The 16,408-nt window shown below is 32.8% G+C and overlaps 1 protein-coding gene, 1 long non-coding RNA gene and 1 pseudogene across 2 annotated transcripts; 2 read left to right on the top strand and 1 right to left on the bottom strand.

Annotated features, from left to right (window-relative positions):
- Positions 1-3,421: 3,421 nt before the first annotated feature.
- LOC148202938 (uncharacterized) lies at positions 3,422-6,216 on the top strand (annotated as a pseudogene).
- Positions 6,217-8,240: 2,024 nt separating this feature from the next.
- On the bottom strand, positions 8,241-12,192 carry LOC148202939 (uncharacterized). The gene is made up of 4 exons (XR_015785327.1): positions 11,401-12,192; positions 10,753-10,844; positions 10,274-10,406; positions 8,241-8,638 (listed from the first exon to the last, which is right to left on the bottom strand). It is a non-coding gene; the product is annotated as an uncharacterized LOC148202939 (long non-coding RNA).
- Positions 12,193-12,357: 165 nt separating this feature from the next.
- Positions 12,358-13,555, top strand: LOC124842258 (metalloendoproteinase 1-like). The gene has a single exon (XM_047318705.2). It carries the CDS (start codon positions 12,401-12,403, stop codon positions 13,469-13,471), a length of 1,071 nt encoding a protein of 356 aa, XP_047174661.1. The 5' UTR covers positions 12,358-12,400; the 3' UTR covers positions 13,472-13,555.
- Positions 13,556-16,408: the final 2,853 nt, after the last annotated feature.

Consider the following 16,408-nt stretch of genomic DNA (forward strand, 5'->3'; position numbering starts at 1 on the left):
TTCTAATCAAAACCTTAATTTCTTATAGTGAAGTGCATGCATCTTAGTTGGTAAGTGCTTTGAAGGTTCTAAGTGCCTTCTAGTCTTACCATTAGGCAACATAGTTTAGCTTATTTGCTTTCTTTATTTGCTTATAGTTTAGTGTGTGTGTTCACTTGCCTTTCAAACTTAATTTCCTTTTAGAAGTTTGGTGTAAGAGGACTTAAGGTAAACTTTGGCAAGTAAAAACTTAGTTTCTAAGTAATCCTTAGTGTTTGACCTCTCTTTCTTGAAAATGAACTTGAGTATTCTTGCAACCTTAAGTCTCCTTAGCAATTTCTTTTTGGAAGAAAAGGTTTCTTAATCTAAAATTCAAAAATAGGATGCATAAACATGTCTAGGGATCCTTTTTACCAATATGATAGTGACTCTAGTAAAAAAGATCCATAAAGTTTAAGACAAAATGCTCAAGAACTAAAGTCACTAAAAATTTGGGGAAAGCAAGAGGTCGTACAAAAAGAAGAGGAGAAAATTTTAAAAAAAAGACTCAACTGGTCATTCTAGAGAGGAGGAACTTAGAATTTTAAAACAAAAAAAAATGAAAGGATATAAGAGAAGATTGAGAAAAGAAGAGAAGAACAAAGTTGGCCCAAGTTGAGCAAAACCCTACACTACTTGACTTATAATACAAGGCTCAAAAAGGAAATCCTATATTACTTGACCCATGATATAAGGCCTAAAATAAACACAATCTATTAAAAACTCACTTATGGCCCATGATGATAAGAGTTTGGGCTCACCTTCTGTAGATGACTCCAAATCTTCTTGAGTATGTTTGGTCATGACTAAGGGGTATAGTATCATCTTTCTATCCCTTAAAACAAACAACATCACAATCATCTCTCTATTCCTTCAAATTCATTCATTCCCTCTTCCTCAAATCCACCATTACTTGCAAAATAAGTTAATTGTCCTTTTGAAAACATGTAGTCAAAAGATTATAAAAGTTAATCCTACTTATTAGATAGAGACCTTCGTATAGCCATTTCACTATAATAAATTACTTAATTATATATGAAATTTTATCTATGAAAAAAATTATCAATAAAAATATATTTTATTGATGCATTTTAGATTTTTTATTATGAACATATATTTTTATAGATAATAGATTATTTAATAAATTATAATTTTTATTATCAACATATATTTTCGTTGATAATGTGTTCATCTCTAAAATTTATTGACAATTTTGAATTAGTATTGTCGACAAATGTTTTCGTTGATGATGAATTTTTTAATACCATTAGTAAATTTAATTGGTAAATTAGATATCAAAATTTTCACTTTGAACTTTGACCCTTTTGTGATTAAATTCATCAGTTAAATTTGTCGATAATTAATTTTATTTTAAATGTGCTACTAAATGAGTTTTCTTTTTTAAATTTATTAGTGATTAAATTGTTTTAAAAGGTTCTTGCTAAATGCATCTTTAAAATGAATTCCAAATGAGAGAAATGAGAAAGTAGATAGCAAAAGAGAAAAATGAAAAAGAAAAAGAAAAAAAATCACCTTATTCACCACCGACTAAAATTCATTATAGTTAACCATAGTATAAAAATTCATTGATAATTGTTTGTCGGTAATTCTTGAAAAAATTTTCTTATCTATCCATAAAAATTTTATTTACAAATATTTTATCAATAACTTTAGATCATCAATAATTTTATTTTATCAACAACTTTTCATATTATTATGGAATTTAACTGGTGGCAATATTTCAATTTTTTTCTTATAGTATTTCGTACTAATTTTCATATCACAGTTGCGAAAAGAACCAATAGAGGTTTTATCATATGCTAGAGATTAATTATGCCAAATGTAAAGATTGTGGTCGGCTCTTTCCTTCCATAACGAAATTTTTTGGGAATGAGATTTAACTCTTTACAATTTTTAAGATGTTTAGGAAGTTTTGGATTGAGTTTGATCAGTATATTCTTTTAGTTGTGGATGAGTGACCAATACATGATTAATTAGATTGAGAATAATTTCGGAAGAAAAATATGTATATGGATTCCTTAGGAGATAAAAGAATCAGTCAATTCGAAATATTTTTAGAAAGCTAAAAGTGTAGTCAATTTGAGTTTTATCCATTAAGTAAAACTCTTATACATTGTTGTTTTAAGCACACCAATAATAGACCCACTTGCCTCACACCAGTGGACCAAAACTAGTTATACATTGTCGTACCATGAATTTGTAAACCAAAACCAGTACCATGTACGTATGAACCAAAACCAAGGACAGATAAGACAATTAGGACAGCGAGGGACAGACTTATTCTTATCCGGAGAGTTTTCCACAGCAGCCACTATGGACGACTTATAATCTCAAAAAATTTGATTTCTACAAAGACGGATGATTTTTTTCTTCTTTGAAATAAGTTTACTTTTGTTTTTATTTTGAGTTTTTCTTCTCAAAACATATTTTTTGGGTTCTATTTAATTGTATTATTTATTCATTTGCATTATTTATAGATAACCCTCTGTATGATGCATAGAAAAGATCCATGATGGTTTTTTCTTGGATTATTAAGATTCTTTTTCTTACAAATTGCTGAAAGTGTTATTTATGTAGGAAATGCTAAGGATTTTGGGATGAATAAAATTGTCAAAGGGGGCTAACTCAAAATTTTAGATTTGTTCCGAGAAATCCACTTAATAAAACAAGGTAAGAGAAACGTAACTCAATATTTTACTTACTTGAAAATTCTTTTGGAAAAATTAAAGTTTCTTATATCTATACCATCTTTTGCCTATAACATGAATAATAATTGTCAATAGATTATGATGAACATTTAATCACAACCAAATATAGACCAGGAAATGAAAAACAAAATAATATCGAAGGCATATGAAGAACATATAGAAGAGAGAAAGTAGTTTGTGTACCATCAGAGAAAAATAAAAGTAAAAGAATTTAGGAAAATTTAGAGTTTTAAAAAAAAATTAATGTAAGATATTTTTGGAGTAAAAAAATAGAAAAATAATGTTGGGAGCATTTGGTGGGTAGAGGAAACAAATTCTCCGTAAGTATCATGTACTAGCCGCTGCCCATCTCAGCCCATTTGGACGTATAAACTCACAATGTCTTCTTTAGCATTTCTTATAATTTGAAAGGGTGACGAAGACTTGAGGTCAACGTAAAATCATTGACTTTTCGTCAAATCCATAGAATCAAACATGGATGTTTAGGTTTGCAGACACTGACAGCGAGTCTTCACATGTTGGCTTTAGCAACTTGCTTCGTCATCAGCAAGTTGTTGTAATCACACCAATAATGGCTTAGCAACGGTGTGCTTCTCGAGATCACCAACTTGTGCCAAAATTCTTTCTTTATTCAGTTTCTCAAACTTGCCCATTATCATTTTTGTTATATATATTAGAGCAGTAATACAATGACACGCTTACGTGTCACTTACATTCATTTGACACGCTCCACGTCAGCGTTTTCGAAAAAAACTTGCAGACTGAGTAAGGGTAAAAGGGGAAAGACCAAAATTTGGGTAAGTTTTCTTTCGAGGTTCGTTCAAACATCCCATTTAGGCCATTTAGGTTTGCTTTCTCTGGCGTATTGTTTTCCATCGTTTTTCATTGGCGCCTTCGATTTCCATTTAAAAAAGCTTGTTCAATCGGCGATTGTGAAGGTTTTTGATAGGTGTGAAGGTTTCGCTCTCAAAATCTTGTGCGTACTCGCTCTGCTTCTTAATCTCGTGGCCAATTCGTTCCAAAAACCTAACCCTAAAACGCCAAAAATCACGCTTTCGCAGGCTCACGTGTAACTCGTCAGCTACGGCTTACCCTCCAGTCTTCTTCCCGCCACCACCGTCCTGGGGTATGCCGTGAACCGGACCAGCGGGGAGTTTACCGTCAAGCTCGGTGGCGCGTGCAAAATCAAGCTCCCGGCGGACAACTACGTTGCCACCTACTCCGACACCATCTCTTGGAAAATCGTGTAGGGGTAAATTGCGGAACTTGACGGAATTAGGGTTCGCGCATTCTTCAAGTGGCGGTCGATCATCGGAATCCGCTCCTCCTCCGACGATATCGTCTTCGAGGTCGGCATGGTGACGGCGAAGTATCCATCGAAGAATTTCGATGATAGCCTCGCGTGCGGGGGCCAACACTCTTCTTGAGGAATATGTTAGTTTTTTTTTTTCGCCTCAGTTTCATCGTGCTTAATATTTACTTTGATTATTAGTTGCACACATATTTAATCGAGTTCTTCAGTTTATTGTTGTTGTAATGTATTGTGAATTTGAATAAAGTTTTGGATGTGGATAGAATGACTGAGAAAGCTCCACTGTTATATGGTTCTTTCATTTTTCATGTCTTGAAATATTCCACGATTGTCTTTTAATGTTACAAAAGCAAAATGATGACACATGGCCATGAAAAAAAAAGTACTTTGTTGGTCTCTATTATATAATGAGTCTGATTAGTTGCTTGTAGTGGATGTGCTCATTAGAATTGCAAGCCTACGTTGCCCTTTTTTCTGGGTTTTAGTGTAGTTTATGGGATATAGAATTTCAAATGTCATCATTAAAGTTTTGGAGAATATTGGTACTGGGTTTTTGTTAATATGATTATAAGCATAACAGTTATTGTTAATGATTTTACTTGGTGTGTAAGATTTGACTACTTTTTTATAGACTGTGCCCTCCTACCAACCATGTTTTTATAGACTGTGTCCTCCTACCAACCATATACTGCACCAATATATTTGATGAAATCTAACCTCAAAAACCACAACATGTTCATAAGCAATTGAGTATAAAACCACATAAGACCTAATATATAACAATTTACTGCACCAAAGAAATGTGATTATTGTTATTGAATTTAACCAATTTTATTGTTGTAGAGAACATCTTTCAAAAATAACCACATAGGACTTAGTAGATAACCACATACTGCACCAATAAATTTGATAAAATCTATCTTAAAAAACACAAACATTTGTTGTTCGTAAGCAATTGAGTAAAATACCACTTAGGCATGAGTACATAAGTATTTACTGCACTAATAAATGTGATCATTGATATTGAATTTAACTACTTTATTATTGTTTATTTGTACATAACTACCTTAACAAATAACCACATAACACTTAAGACATAACCACTTACTGGACCAATGCTTGTGAAATCAGTTTTTCACTCACCAATGCTACGAAAACTAACGAAATTTATGACCATTAGGGACCTTATCTTCCATGGATGTGAGATTCAAGAGGTAAGTAGTAGCCATGTTTCTATGTGTCTTCTGCCATCTGGCTTTGGCAAGGCTTTTTTTATTGGCTTTGTTTACTTGATATTGGAATATTGCAGAGTAGCATATTTACCTTGCCTTCTAAAGATTGAAGGGTGGAAAATTTTGTTTTTTAGTATGTGCTCACTTGATTTTTCTGGATTTTGTGATGTGCATCATCATTTATTGGCAATTGGGGTTATAAGTATCATTCTTCTTTTTCCTTCTCATCCCACAAACCACATTTTTCCTCCAACCTCAATTAATATATAATTACTTTTTTCTTTTCTAATCAGACAACAAATCTTGTGTATCATCTATATAAAACAATTTTGCATTTTCATTTAATTGTTTCATCTTGCAGGACTCATTCCTCATCCTCATCTTCCTCCTTTGAATCATTGTATTTCCCTGAGGATCCACTTCTTAGTGTTGCATCTCCCCTTAGATTCTCGTGTGTTCCATTTTCTTGGGAACACTTGGCTGGAATTCACAAGAAACAGAATTCCAAAAAGAAGCTGCAGGAGTCAAAAGAAAGAGAATTCCAAATGTGCTCTACTGGCTATTCTTCCCAGCTTTTTTGATGTTGATATGGTGAATACTTTGTTGTCTATATTTTTGGCAAAGGGAAAGTTGAGCTTGGCTTGCAAATTGTTTGAGATTTTCAATGATGCAGGTGTGAGTCCAGTGAATTATTGTTATAATTCAATCATGAGTTCTTTTGTCAAAAAGGTTTATTTCATTGAGGCTTGGGCTGTTGTGGCTGAAATGGGAGAAAAATTTTATCATACTGATATAGCTACATACAATATGATACTTCAAGGTTTAGGAAAGATGGGACGAGCTAATCTACCTAGTGTCGTTCTTGATTCGTCTTGAAATTCTAGCAGTCTATGAAATTGGAATCTATAATTTAGTTTTTGCATTATCTGAATTGTGTTGTGATCATAGCTGGTGTACTTCACGATCAATTCTGTAGTATTGTCTTGGCTTCTTAGCTGGCAAATGGCTACTCAATGTTATACATCCTCTGTTTTAAACCCAATTAACCAAAATTTTATGTCCTTGGAACAATTTTGTTCTGATTCAATGTTTTAAAACACTTTATACTTGAAAGTACTTCTTTTAGAATAGATTGGGAGAATTTGATCTGTAAATTAAAGAAACACTATAAACCATCATTCTTTCTATTAAAATTGTTGCATCTATTTCCCCAATCTTTTCATGGGTTTTTGAGGTGTTGTCTACAAATTAAGGAGGGATTATGATCATTATTGCTCCTGCAACAATATTAAATTAAATGTGTATATTTGGTTTCGTATTCAGTGAAACCAAACACAAATTTTTATCAACTTTTTTGTATTTAAAATATGAATTTGAAACTACAAACGTCAAACATATAAGAGGTTACATTGACGGTAAGAATAATAAGATTACTATGAATGCATTACTTGAAAAAATAAGATTACTATTGAATTGAATCACTTTTATTGTTGTACAAATCACCTTTCTGGAATAACCACATATGACCTAGTAGATAACCACTTACTGCACCAAAGAAATGTAGTCATTGGGATTGAAGTTGAATTAAACCACTTTTATTGTTGTGCAAAACATCGTTTCGAAATAACCACTTAGGACTTAGTAGATAACCACTTACTGCACCGAAAACATTTGGTCATTGGGATTGAATTAAACAACATTAATTGTTGTACAAGAAAACCGCTCTGAAATAACCAACCACTTAGAACTTAGTACATAACTACTCACTGCACCAAAAAAATGTGGTCATTGGGATTGAATTAAACAACTTTTATTGTTGTACAAAACACTGTTCTGAAATAACCACTTAAGACTTAGTAGGTAACCACTTACTGCACCAAGAGATATGTGGTCATTGAGATTGGATTAAACCACTTTTATTATTGTACAAAACACCGTTATGAAATAACCACATAGGACTTAGGAGATAACCACTTACTGCACCAAAAAGATGTGGTCATTGGGATTGAATTAAACCACTTTTGTTGTTGTACAAAACACCGTTATGAAATAACCACTTAGGACTTAGTAGATAACCACTTACTGCACAAAAAAATTGATAAAATCTCACATAAAAAACCACAACTATTCTTGTTCATAAGCAATTGAGTATATAACCACATAAGCACTACAAAATGTGATCATTGGTATTGAAGTCGATCACTTTCATTATTGTACACCACAAAAATGTGATCATTGGTATTCTTGTTAAGTTTTGTGAATGGGAAATAAAGGTTTTATTCTTTAAGATAGCACTTAAAATCAGGTTCATCAATTTATTATTGTACAAAATGTCTGTGACAATCAACCACAAATTTTGAGTGTAATAACCACTTATTACAAGAAAAAATCAGAGCAATTAAAATGAAATATAATAAAGTAAAATAAAATAGAATTAAAATAATGAAATCAAATAAGATAAAAAGAGAAATAAAAATAATAATAATATTGTGTTAATAAGACGAAATTGGATTACGTCAATACTATTATTATTTGTTTTCTAATATTTTTCTATAATATTAATAAAATATTATTTCTTCACTTTAAGCATTTTTATACGAATATTCAAGAAAAAATATAATTTAAAAATTTTATACCACATTTATGATTTAATAAAACAAAAATAGTTTTAATAAAAAACAATATAGTGATTAATTTATATAGATTTTTGAAAAATCAAAATTAATTTATATTTACTTTTAAGAATGTTCTTTTTGATTCTCCTTCATTACTGCTTTTGAAGCAGCTGAATGTTAACTTATTCCTCTTAGTTTTATTTATTCATTTTTCCTTTATAATGGTAGATATATAATAGCAGTAACTTTTTCCCTTTAATAAAAAGAAAATTACAGTGAGTGAAACAACTTATTTTACGTAGAAGCTTTGGATTACATAACAGTAACTCATAAATCACCTAATGCAGTACTATATTTCAATAAACATAACTGGTTGATTACATAACAGTAACACTGTTTAAATGTCTAATACTTGGGAACACCCCATTACAATATCTTTGTTTCTTTACAACATTTTCTTTCAAATTCCTCAGCAAGACCACGGCTTTCATGCAGACAAATTAGTGATCCTTTTAGAAAATATGAGCTTTAAAAATACCATCCTTCTTGCTAATAAGTTCAAATACACAAACATCTCCTGCTTTCAATTCATTTTCTGTCAAAAACGCCAGCACCGAAACTATGACGACCAAAATAACTTTTATTAAATAACAACTTTACTTTCCACTATCTTTCCCCACGCTGCAGCACCGCACACTTCTTACCAATAATGCCTTCCAAATCTGGTATGCACTGCATAAGATATATTTTTATAGCAAGAGTTTGAATGTAGAGCAGAGAACCGAAGACTAAATCAACATGTGTTTCATGTTTAAGATTTACCCACCAGCCGATATTCCATCTCATGAGAAGGTTTGATGAAAACAGTGAAAAAGGGATTGCATGAAACGAAATTACATAAATAAAATAAAATAATAAATTAATTTTAAGATACGTACTCAAATTCACCATGAACATGTGTGTACACTCAAATTATAAAAATATTTTACTCATCATGCTTCTTTTTAGAAAAGTTTTGGGTAATTGATGTGATATGAACACACAATCAAATTAAGTACACGTAACATGCAAGAGAGAATCCAATCAAGTACTTATCAGAGCTTGTAAAATGTACTTAGAAGCATTCAGAGGCAGGGTATGAAGCAACTTGTATAGGCCACCACCACTAATTCAAAAAGAAATAATTAGAAACAAAAAGTTTAACATGAATAATGCCAAAAGTAACACTAACAATTGCCTACATAAACTAAACAACATAAAACTATAAACAAAGGAAAACTTGACCACTGAGTGAAAAAATTTCCAAAAATTTTAGAATACTATTTTCACTCTCCAAAACTTCTGAGATTTATAATTTGGTAACCGGGTAAGAATAAAACCTCAGTCATTATTTTAATAAAACCATATACAATTATATTCTATAATCCTCATCATCATTATATAGAAAAACATTATGACCTAATATAAATATGAGCAGAAAAAATTCGAAGTAGTTCCTCATATGTTTTTGGTGATCTTTAATATAAATATTTAGTATCCAGATTAAAGGTGATAGAGACTGATTACAGGCAGCATAAAAACACTTGAGGAACTGCATGCATGTTTAAATTACCATCAGTGATCCACATCTCAACAAACCATCACCATAAACCACAATACAAGCAACTAATAGTAGCTTCTGCATCTAAGTTTGTTGTATAAATATACCAAAAAATTTATTCAAAGAACTACGATTATACTCAGTCACACACTTTCAGAAAGACTATAAGAAATGTACATCCTTCGGCAGAATGGTATATTTGGTCATGAAAGTGTAGTGTGATTCCAAGTCGGCATGACCATTTCTAACTGATCTACAAAAGCCCTTAGGAACTATTCAGATTTACACATTATATCAGAAGCTCTCTATATGCCAAAGAATAGTAGGATTCCATTAGTCTACCTTAGATTTATATCTTTTCATGACAACCCACATAAAGTTCTTCCTTATTACAACTTCCAATTTGTCACTAAAGCTCTTGGTTCAAATGATATGATTATTACAAAACTATGAAGAACACAATCATTCTCCTGTTGATGATAAACACAAGGTAACGAGCTAAGTCTTAATCTAAAGGGAAAAAATGAAGAGTTGTTATCATAGAATAATTCACATTCCAATCCAAATTACTGCTAACAAGCAACATTTATGATTTCAATAACCCAGTGTCCCAACATTCAACCAACTAAAGATGATAAACTATGCAGAAAACTTTGGAAAAAACTAGTATGTATACATTAAGGTTGAACTTGTCATTAGAGTGATCCAAACATGTTACTAGAGTGATACATTAAAAACACATGCAATCAACTAAAGCATAAACTTACTTATTGAGAAGAAAACTTAGAAATCCATGTAGGAAGCAGACAAGGTGTGTTGTTCAAAGCATCCTACGATGTTTCCTTAGAAATCCTTGACAATATTTTTCTTACTCCAACCAGGCTCTTCAAATATTAATCTCTGCATATTGCTTATCCGTTATGTATATATCTAAATATTAACCATAAGTGCCAAGGAGACAAAGACATTCAACCTTTCTTTGGCAAACCATGCACAAACATATGGGTTGTGCAATGCTCATCCTTGAGTTTCTCTTAAAATATTGTTAACTTTTTCATATACTGAAATTGTGTGTAGCACTTACCTCTTCAAATAGCCTTTAGAAAGAAATATAGTATAATCTACTCTTTGGCATGCTTATCTGATCATATATAACTCATTTAAACACAATCCGATACTATAATATTTGAAAATACAACAATTTGAACTACAATTATTGATTCGAAAAACAAAAATATTGCGATACCTTCGAAAGATGACGACAGAGTATGGTAAGGGAGAAAGCATGCTTCCAATTCCTTTTCATTGTTTCGACTTGGGACAATATAAATTGGGTACCTATTCAATGATGAAAACTCAGTATAACATTTATGTACCATGGAAATTAACAAAGGCTAATCATATGATAGAAAGTAACATAAACAAGATAAGATGAACTTTGCAATGAGATCAACCACATTATCACATTTAGAATGGTTTCCATACATAATCCAGCATATACTTCCAATATGAATCATTCATTATTCTTCTTCCAACCTATCAATCAAGGCATACAAGATTAAGGGTACAAATTAGAATGAATAATTGAGAAAAATGTAGATCATTTTTATATATAATAGACTTCAAAGTAGCCACAACTGCCTCTTTTGTTGACTTTGTTAATTTAGACATGGTCTTGCTCTATAGCATTTGCTCTTCTTCCATGTGGAGGATACATGTAGTAAGCAAGCAACAAATCAATAATTACATCATATCTAAATTTTATATGCAATTTGTTTTAGAAGAATTAGAATTGACATGGGTATAATGAGGTATTAAGTTGTTCTGTAAGACACAGTAAAATATCTATAATCTCCATCATCCAAAGTTACAAATAGTTAGTTTATGAGTGCACCTTCTCCGGGAACTTCTCACGGTTCATTGATGCTTCAAAATAGTCTCCAAAATCTGTGTAAAATCTTCCCACTGCAAAACATCACAAATATTTGACGCCCGAAAAACATAACTAGTGACAATATACCAAAATTTCTTTATCAAATGCTACCTAAACCCTAGGTATTTTTAACATACAAGACAAATCAGCATCACCAAAAGAAGAAATAGAGAAAATAAAAATAACCAACTTGATATTCGATGATAATTCGAGAAAACAGGGCAAGAATTTGAAGAAGCACATAGAACGGGCTTGGAGCATTCCAATTCGAACAATATGCGTGCATCCTCAGTCTGGTGGACAAAAACCTTCTCCTTCGCAACCATAAAAAAGTGGTCACTAGGCGCATTGAACTTGACCAGAGTAAGTTCCTTGTTGAGGCGCAAGCATCAGTTGCAGCGGACGAAATTGACGACGGCAAGGCAGTTGTCACGGGCAACGGTGATGGCGCGTTGATTGGACGAATGTAGGGCGAGGTCGTTGATAGCAGCATTGCGGTGGACGGAGACCATGGTAAAAGCCTTCCGCGCTCCACACCGATCATCTACTTTGACTTCGCTGGTTCGAACTTTTCCGATCAGGTCCAGTCTCCGGTTAAGTGGCAGTCATTAAGTCCTCCCTTTTTTTTTTCTTTCTCGCATTCTCTCTCAACCCTAACCCTAGCACGCACACGAAGAGTTCCTCTTTCAAAATCAAATGGGCGACCTGACAAATTCAAATTTGAGAGAGGACCCTAACGCAGCAGCTCCCTTCATTGAAACGCACAGTTTCATTTATTCTTTTACCAAACCAGCGCATGCAAATGACAAATTTACCCTTGATGACATTGACAGTGAATGGGCCCCACTGCGTGTCAAATGAATGTCATTTACTTAAACCGTGTCAAAGAATCATTTTTCTATATATTATTCCCCAACTCCACTGCATAGACGAAATCGAGCAAGAATTTATATTGATAAAGATGAAACCATTCCCTTCTGCTCTCCTATTATTGTTCCTTCTCCTTCTCCACCAATCCCATTTCGCGAAGGCTGGTATTGGGTCTTCTCTTGCGTCTCTATTCAAGTCTTTAAACAAGGAAAAAGTTATCAATTGGGTCAATGGAAAAAAACCACCAAAGCCAGAATGGGATAAAGAATACTTGAAGTATTTGAAACCGGATCCCACACTACCAAACCTCCCACTCAATAAGGAAAGAAAAGGCTTCGCTCCACTCAAAGAATACCTTTCTAACTTTGGCTACCTTCCATCCTCCGACTCATTCAACAACACTGTCGACCAACAAACATTATCAGCCATCAAGACCTTCCAGGAATCTTTCAATCTCCCAGTTACCTCCGACATAGACAACCACACCCTCAAACTCATCTCGCTACCACGATGTGCTGTCCCCGACATGGATTTCAACTACAGCTTCACCCAAAACGTGTCGTGGCCCAAAGCCGGTCACCGGTGGTTCCGAAAGACAAACCTCACGTACGGTTTTCTTCCGGAGAGTGAAGTCCAACCCAGCTTCACCAAAGTGTTCAAAAATGCATTCACGCGGTGGGCGAATGCCACAGGGTTTTTGAACCTGACGGAGACAACCTACGACGACGCGGACATTAAGGTTGGGTTCTACAATTTCTCTGATGTCCTTATCGGCGACTTGTTTGGCTTCAGCTTTATAACGGAGAACCCTCCGTCTGACGTGAAGACAGCTGAGATAAATCTCAATGGCAACATGTATTGGGCGCTGCCCAGTGAAAAAGGCGACTTGTCGGCGGAGGATGGAGTTCTGGACTTGGAGAGTGCCGCGATGCATCAGATAGGGCATTTGCTTGGATTTGACCACTCTTTCATGAACGACTCTGTTATGTACCCTTACATTTTGCCATCGCAGGAACGAAAGGTAGAACTCTCCGATTCTGACAAGAACAACATTAAGAAACAGTATGCTAATGTTGACTCTGGCGATGGTGGATGTTTGGGAGTGCCTTCAATCACCATTTTGTTGTCTCTGGGATTTGCTTACATGTTTCTTATGTATTAAGTCTCCTCCTATGTCTAGCACACAACTTTGATTTTGTTCTTGATTTATATTATCGGGAATGGTTTTCTTTCCATGAAGATTAATTGAGGAATATGTTTCCCGCCAAAAAAATGTCTTTAATCTGAGTGTTGTAATTATTTCTAGTTGGTCTCTGAATATGGAAATAAAAGAAAATTTAAAAAAATGGAGTATTTTAGTTTTTAAATTATAAAAATGGGATAATAGGATTTAAAATTTATATATTAAGATAAGTCGTTATGACTCATTATAATTAATTTATAATGTTTTTTAAAATTTTCTAAAAATATAAAAGATGGTTATATGTTTAGTTCTGTACATTGTTTTTCACAACTTAACATGGTAATTAAGGTTTTAGTTAATGTGTAATATAATAGACAATGAATAAAATCACAATTATATGGGACGTGGCTACCAACCCAAATACCTTATTTAAATATATTTGTTCTGCGAAAAGCAAGGAAAAGGACAATTACACAGCTCATCATGCCGGGAAACACTGTATAAGGGTGTGTTCGTTTGGAGTGATTTGGAGGAGATGATTTGGGGGAGATGATTTGAATGGATTTGAGTGGATTTGAGGGTAATTTTTTTGTTGTTTTTTTGAGTGGATTTGTGGGTAATTGAGAGTGGATTTGGAAGTAAAGTTTGTGAAAATTAGTGTAGGATTTGATTGATGTGATAGATTTTAAAAATTAGTTTAATTGATATAAATTGAAGATTACCAAAATGTCCCTAGTTATAAAATGTTATTTATAAATGTTATATTTAATTGTAAAAATGTTTATAAAGAAAAAAAAATTATGAATAATTTATAAAATTAATGTTTAAAAATTTAAAAAACTAAGTAATCAATTTTTTTTAATAAATTAGAATACTAAATAATCAATTTATTAAAAATAAATTAGAAAATATAATAATCAATTTATTAAAAATAAATTAGAAAATATAGTAATCAATTTATTAAAAAAAATTAGAAAATATAATAATCAATTTATTAAAAATAAATTAAAAAATATAATATATCTAATTTTATTAATATTAAAATAATTATAAAAAAACTTGAAAAAAAAAATAAATAGGAAATCGCGTAACCGGTTACGCGAATGCGTAACCGGTTACGCGAACTCGTAACCGGTTACGCGAACTCGTAACCGGTTACGCGAACTCGTAACCGGTTACGCGAACGCGTAACCTGTTACGCGAACGCGTAACCGGTTACGCGAACATGTAACCGGTTACGCGTTTCTAGCGTTTCTTAACCGAGGGCACACGCGACATTTCGCTCACAATCCGCGCAAATCTCTTCACAACCGCGGGTGACTGAACAGTGCAACCATCCCGCATTTCATCGCAAATCCGTCCGCGCATTTCACTCCAAACGAACGCATAACGAGCTGAATTCTTCGCTCGCAAATTCGCATGAACAGTAAATTCCGTTCATGCGAACACAGCCTAAAAGAACCTCAGTTTGAAGGAAATAACAACTGAATGCTATGATTTTGTTCTGAGACAATCTATCAAATGAATCCAGAGATACAGGCTGTCAAGTTTTTTTGACAAGGTTGATCTCCATCCAAGTTTTATTTATTTATTTTTTATTTTTTAAATCTCGGAGCATTTAGATACTATCCCATATATAAAAATAAAAAATATATACAAAGGCATATATATTTTAATGTTGCTTGCACTTGATTACGCTTGATTTGTAAAGATGAATTCAAAGGATAAAAATTCAATTTTATCTCGCGGTAAAAAATTAGAACGGAAAGGGGGCGACAACTCAATGTAGATTATTTTATTAAAAAATAGTATTCATTTTTAATTTAATTTCTTCGCCTTTTAAATATGTGATTAAATGCTTTTTGGGTGGCAAATGTGCATGCCCTTTACTTTTAATTAAATTAATAATAATTACTATTATTATAATATTAATAATTTATAATAATATAATAATTATACTAATTGATAATAATAATAATAATAACATTTTATTTTATAATACTTTTGACCGTGTAAAATTACAATTTAATAATTTTTTCTATTAATTTTTTTATCTATCACATCCATTAAATCATTTATAAATGTTTACAATTTTTTTTTTTAATTTTTTCACTTCTATCCTTTGGTATATCATCTATCCATGTTCATTGTATTCAAAAAGATTTGAAGTAATCTATGAAACATAGGTCCAAGTTCTTATCATCATGGTCATCACTAAGTTTTTGGTAGATTAGATTTATTTTAGGTCTTATATCATGGGCTAAGTAGTATAGGATTTTTTTTTTTTGGTCTTGTATAATAGGTCAAGTAGTGTAAGGTTTTGCTAAACTTGGATCAACCAAGGTCAACACCCAATGTTGACCCAAGAGAGGCTCATATTCTAGAGTTGACCTCATGGGTCAATGTTTTGTCTTTGTCGTGGGTGAGCAAGGGAGAAGGGTGTCCCACCTTTGGGAGAGAGTGGTCATGTTTCATGCTCTCAATAGAGAGGATTTCCCATAAGTAATGACCATGTGTCCTTCTAGGAATCGAGATGATTCTCCTATGTTATAATGACCATATGTCCTCCTTCTAATGGAGATGATTTTTTCCTTGGTCTCCAAGCTAGTAAGTTAAGGTTTCTAAGGTTTTTCTTCTACACTTTGAAGACTCCTTAAGCTTAAAAATAGAAGTGTCTCCCCCAATGTAAGTTAAACCTTTGAATTGAATATTGTTATGCTGTCAAATTTGTATCATACTACTCAACTTAGGTTACCAAAGCTAGAACACCCCTTCTAGGATTCGTCTAGCCACCCTTCCTCTTGAGTTGACCCAACATATCTTGAGAACATGTCAAACACCAAAATAGTCTCTCCCCTTGCTTGAGTCATGATATGGAATAACATGCCTAGATAGAAATATAACTAATTAAAGACT

Source organism: Vigna umbellata, chromosome 3 (assembly GCF_029865625.1).
Source record: "Vigna umbellata cultivar VRB3 chromosome 3, Vumbellata_1.0, whole genome shotgun sequence".
Lineage (NCBI taxonomy): Eukaryota > Viridiplantae > Streptophyta > Magnoliopsida > Fabales > Fabaceae > Vigna > Vigna umbellata.

What these genes read in the sequence shown, in the direction of transcription:
- LOC124842258 (XM_047318705.2), top strand. Translation starts at nt 12,401, where the DNA reads ATGAAACCATTCCCTTCTGCTCTCCTATTATTGTTCCTTCTCCTTCTC.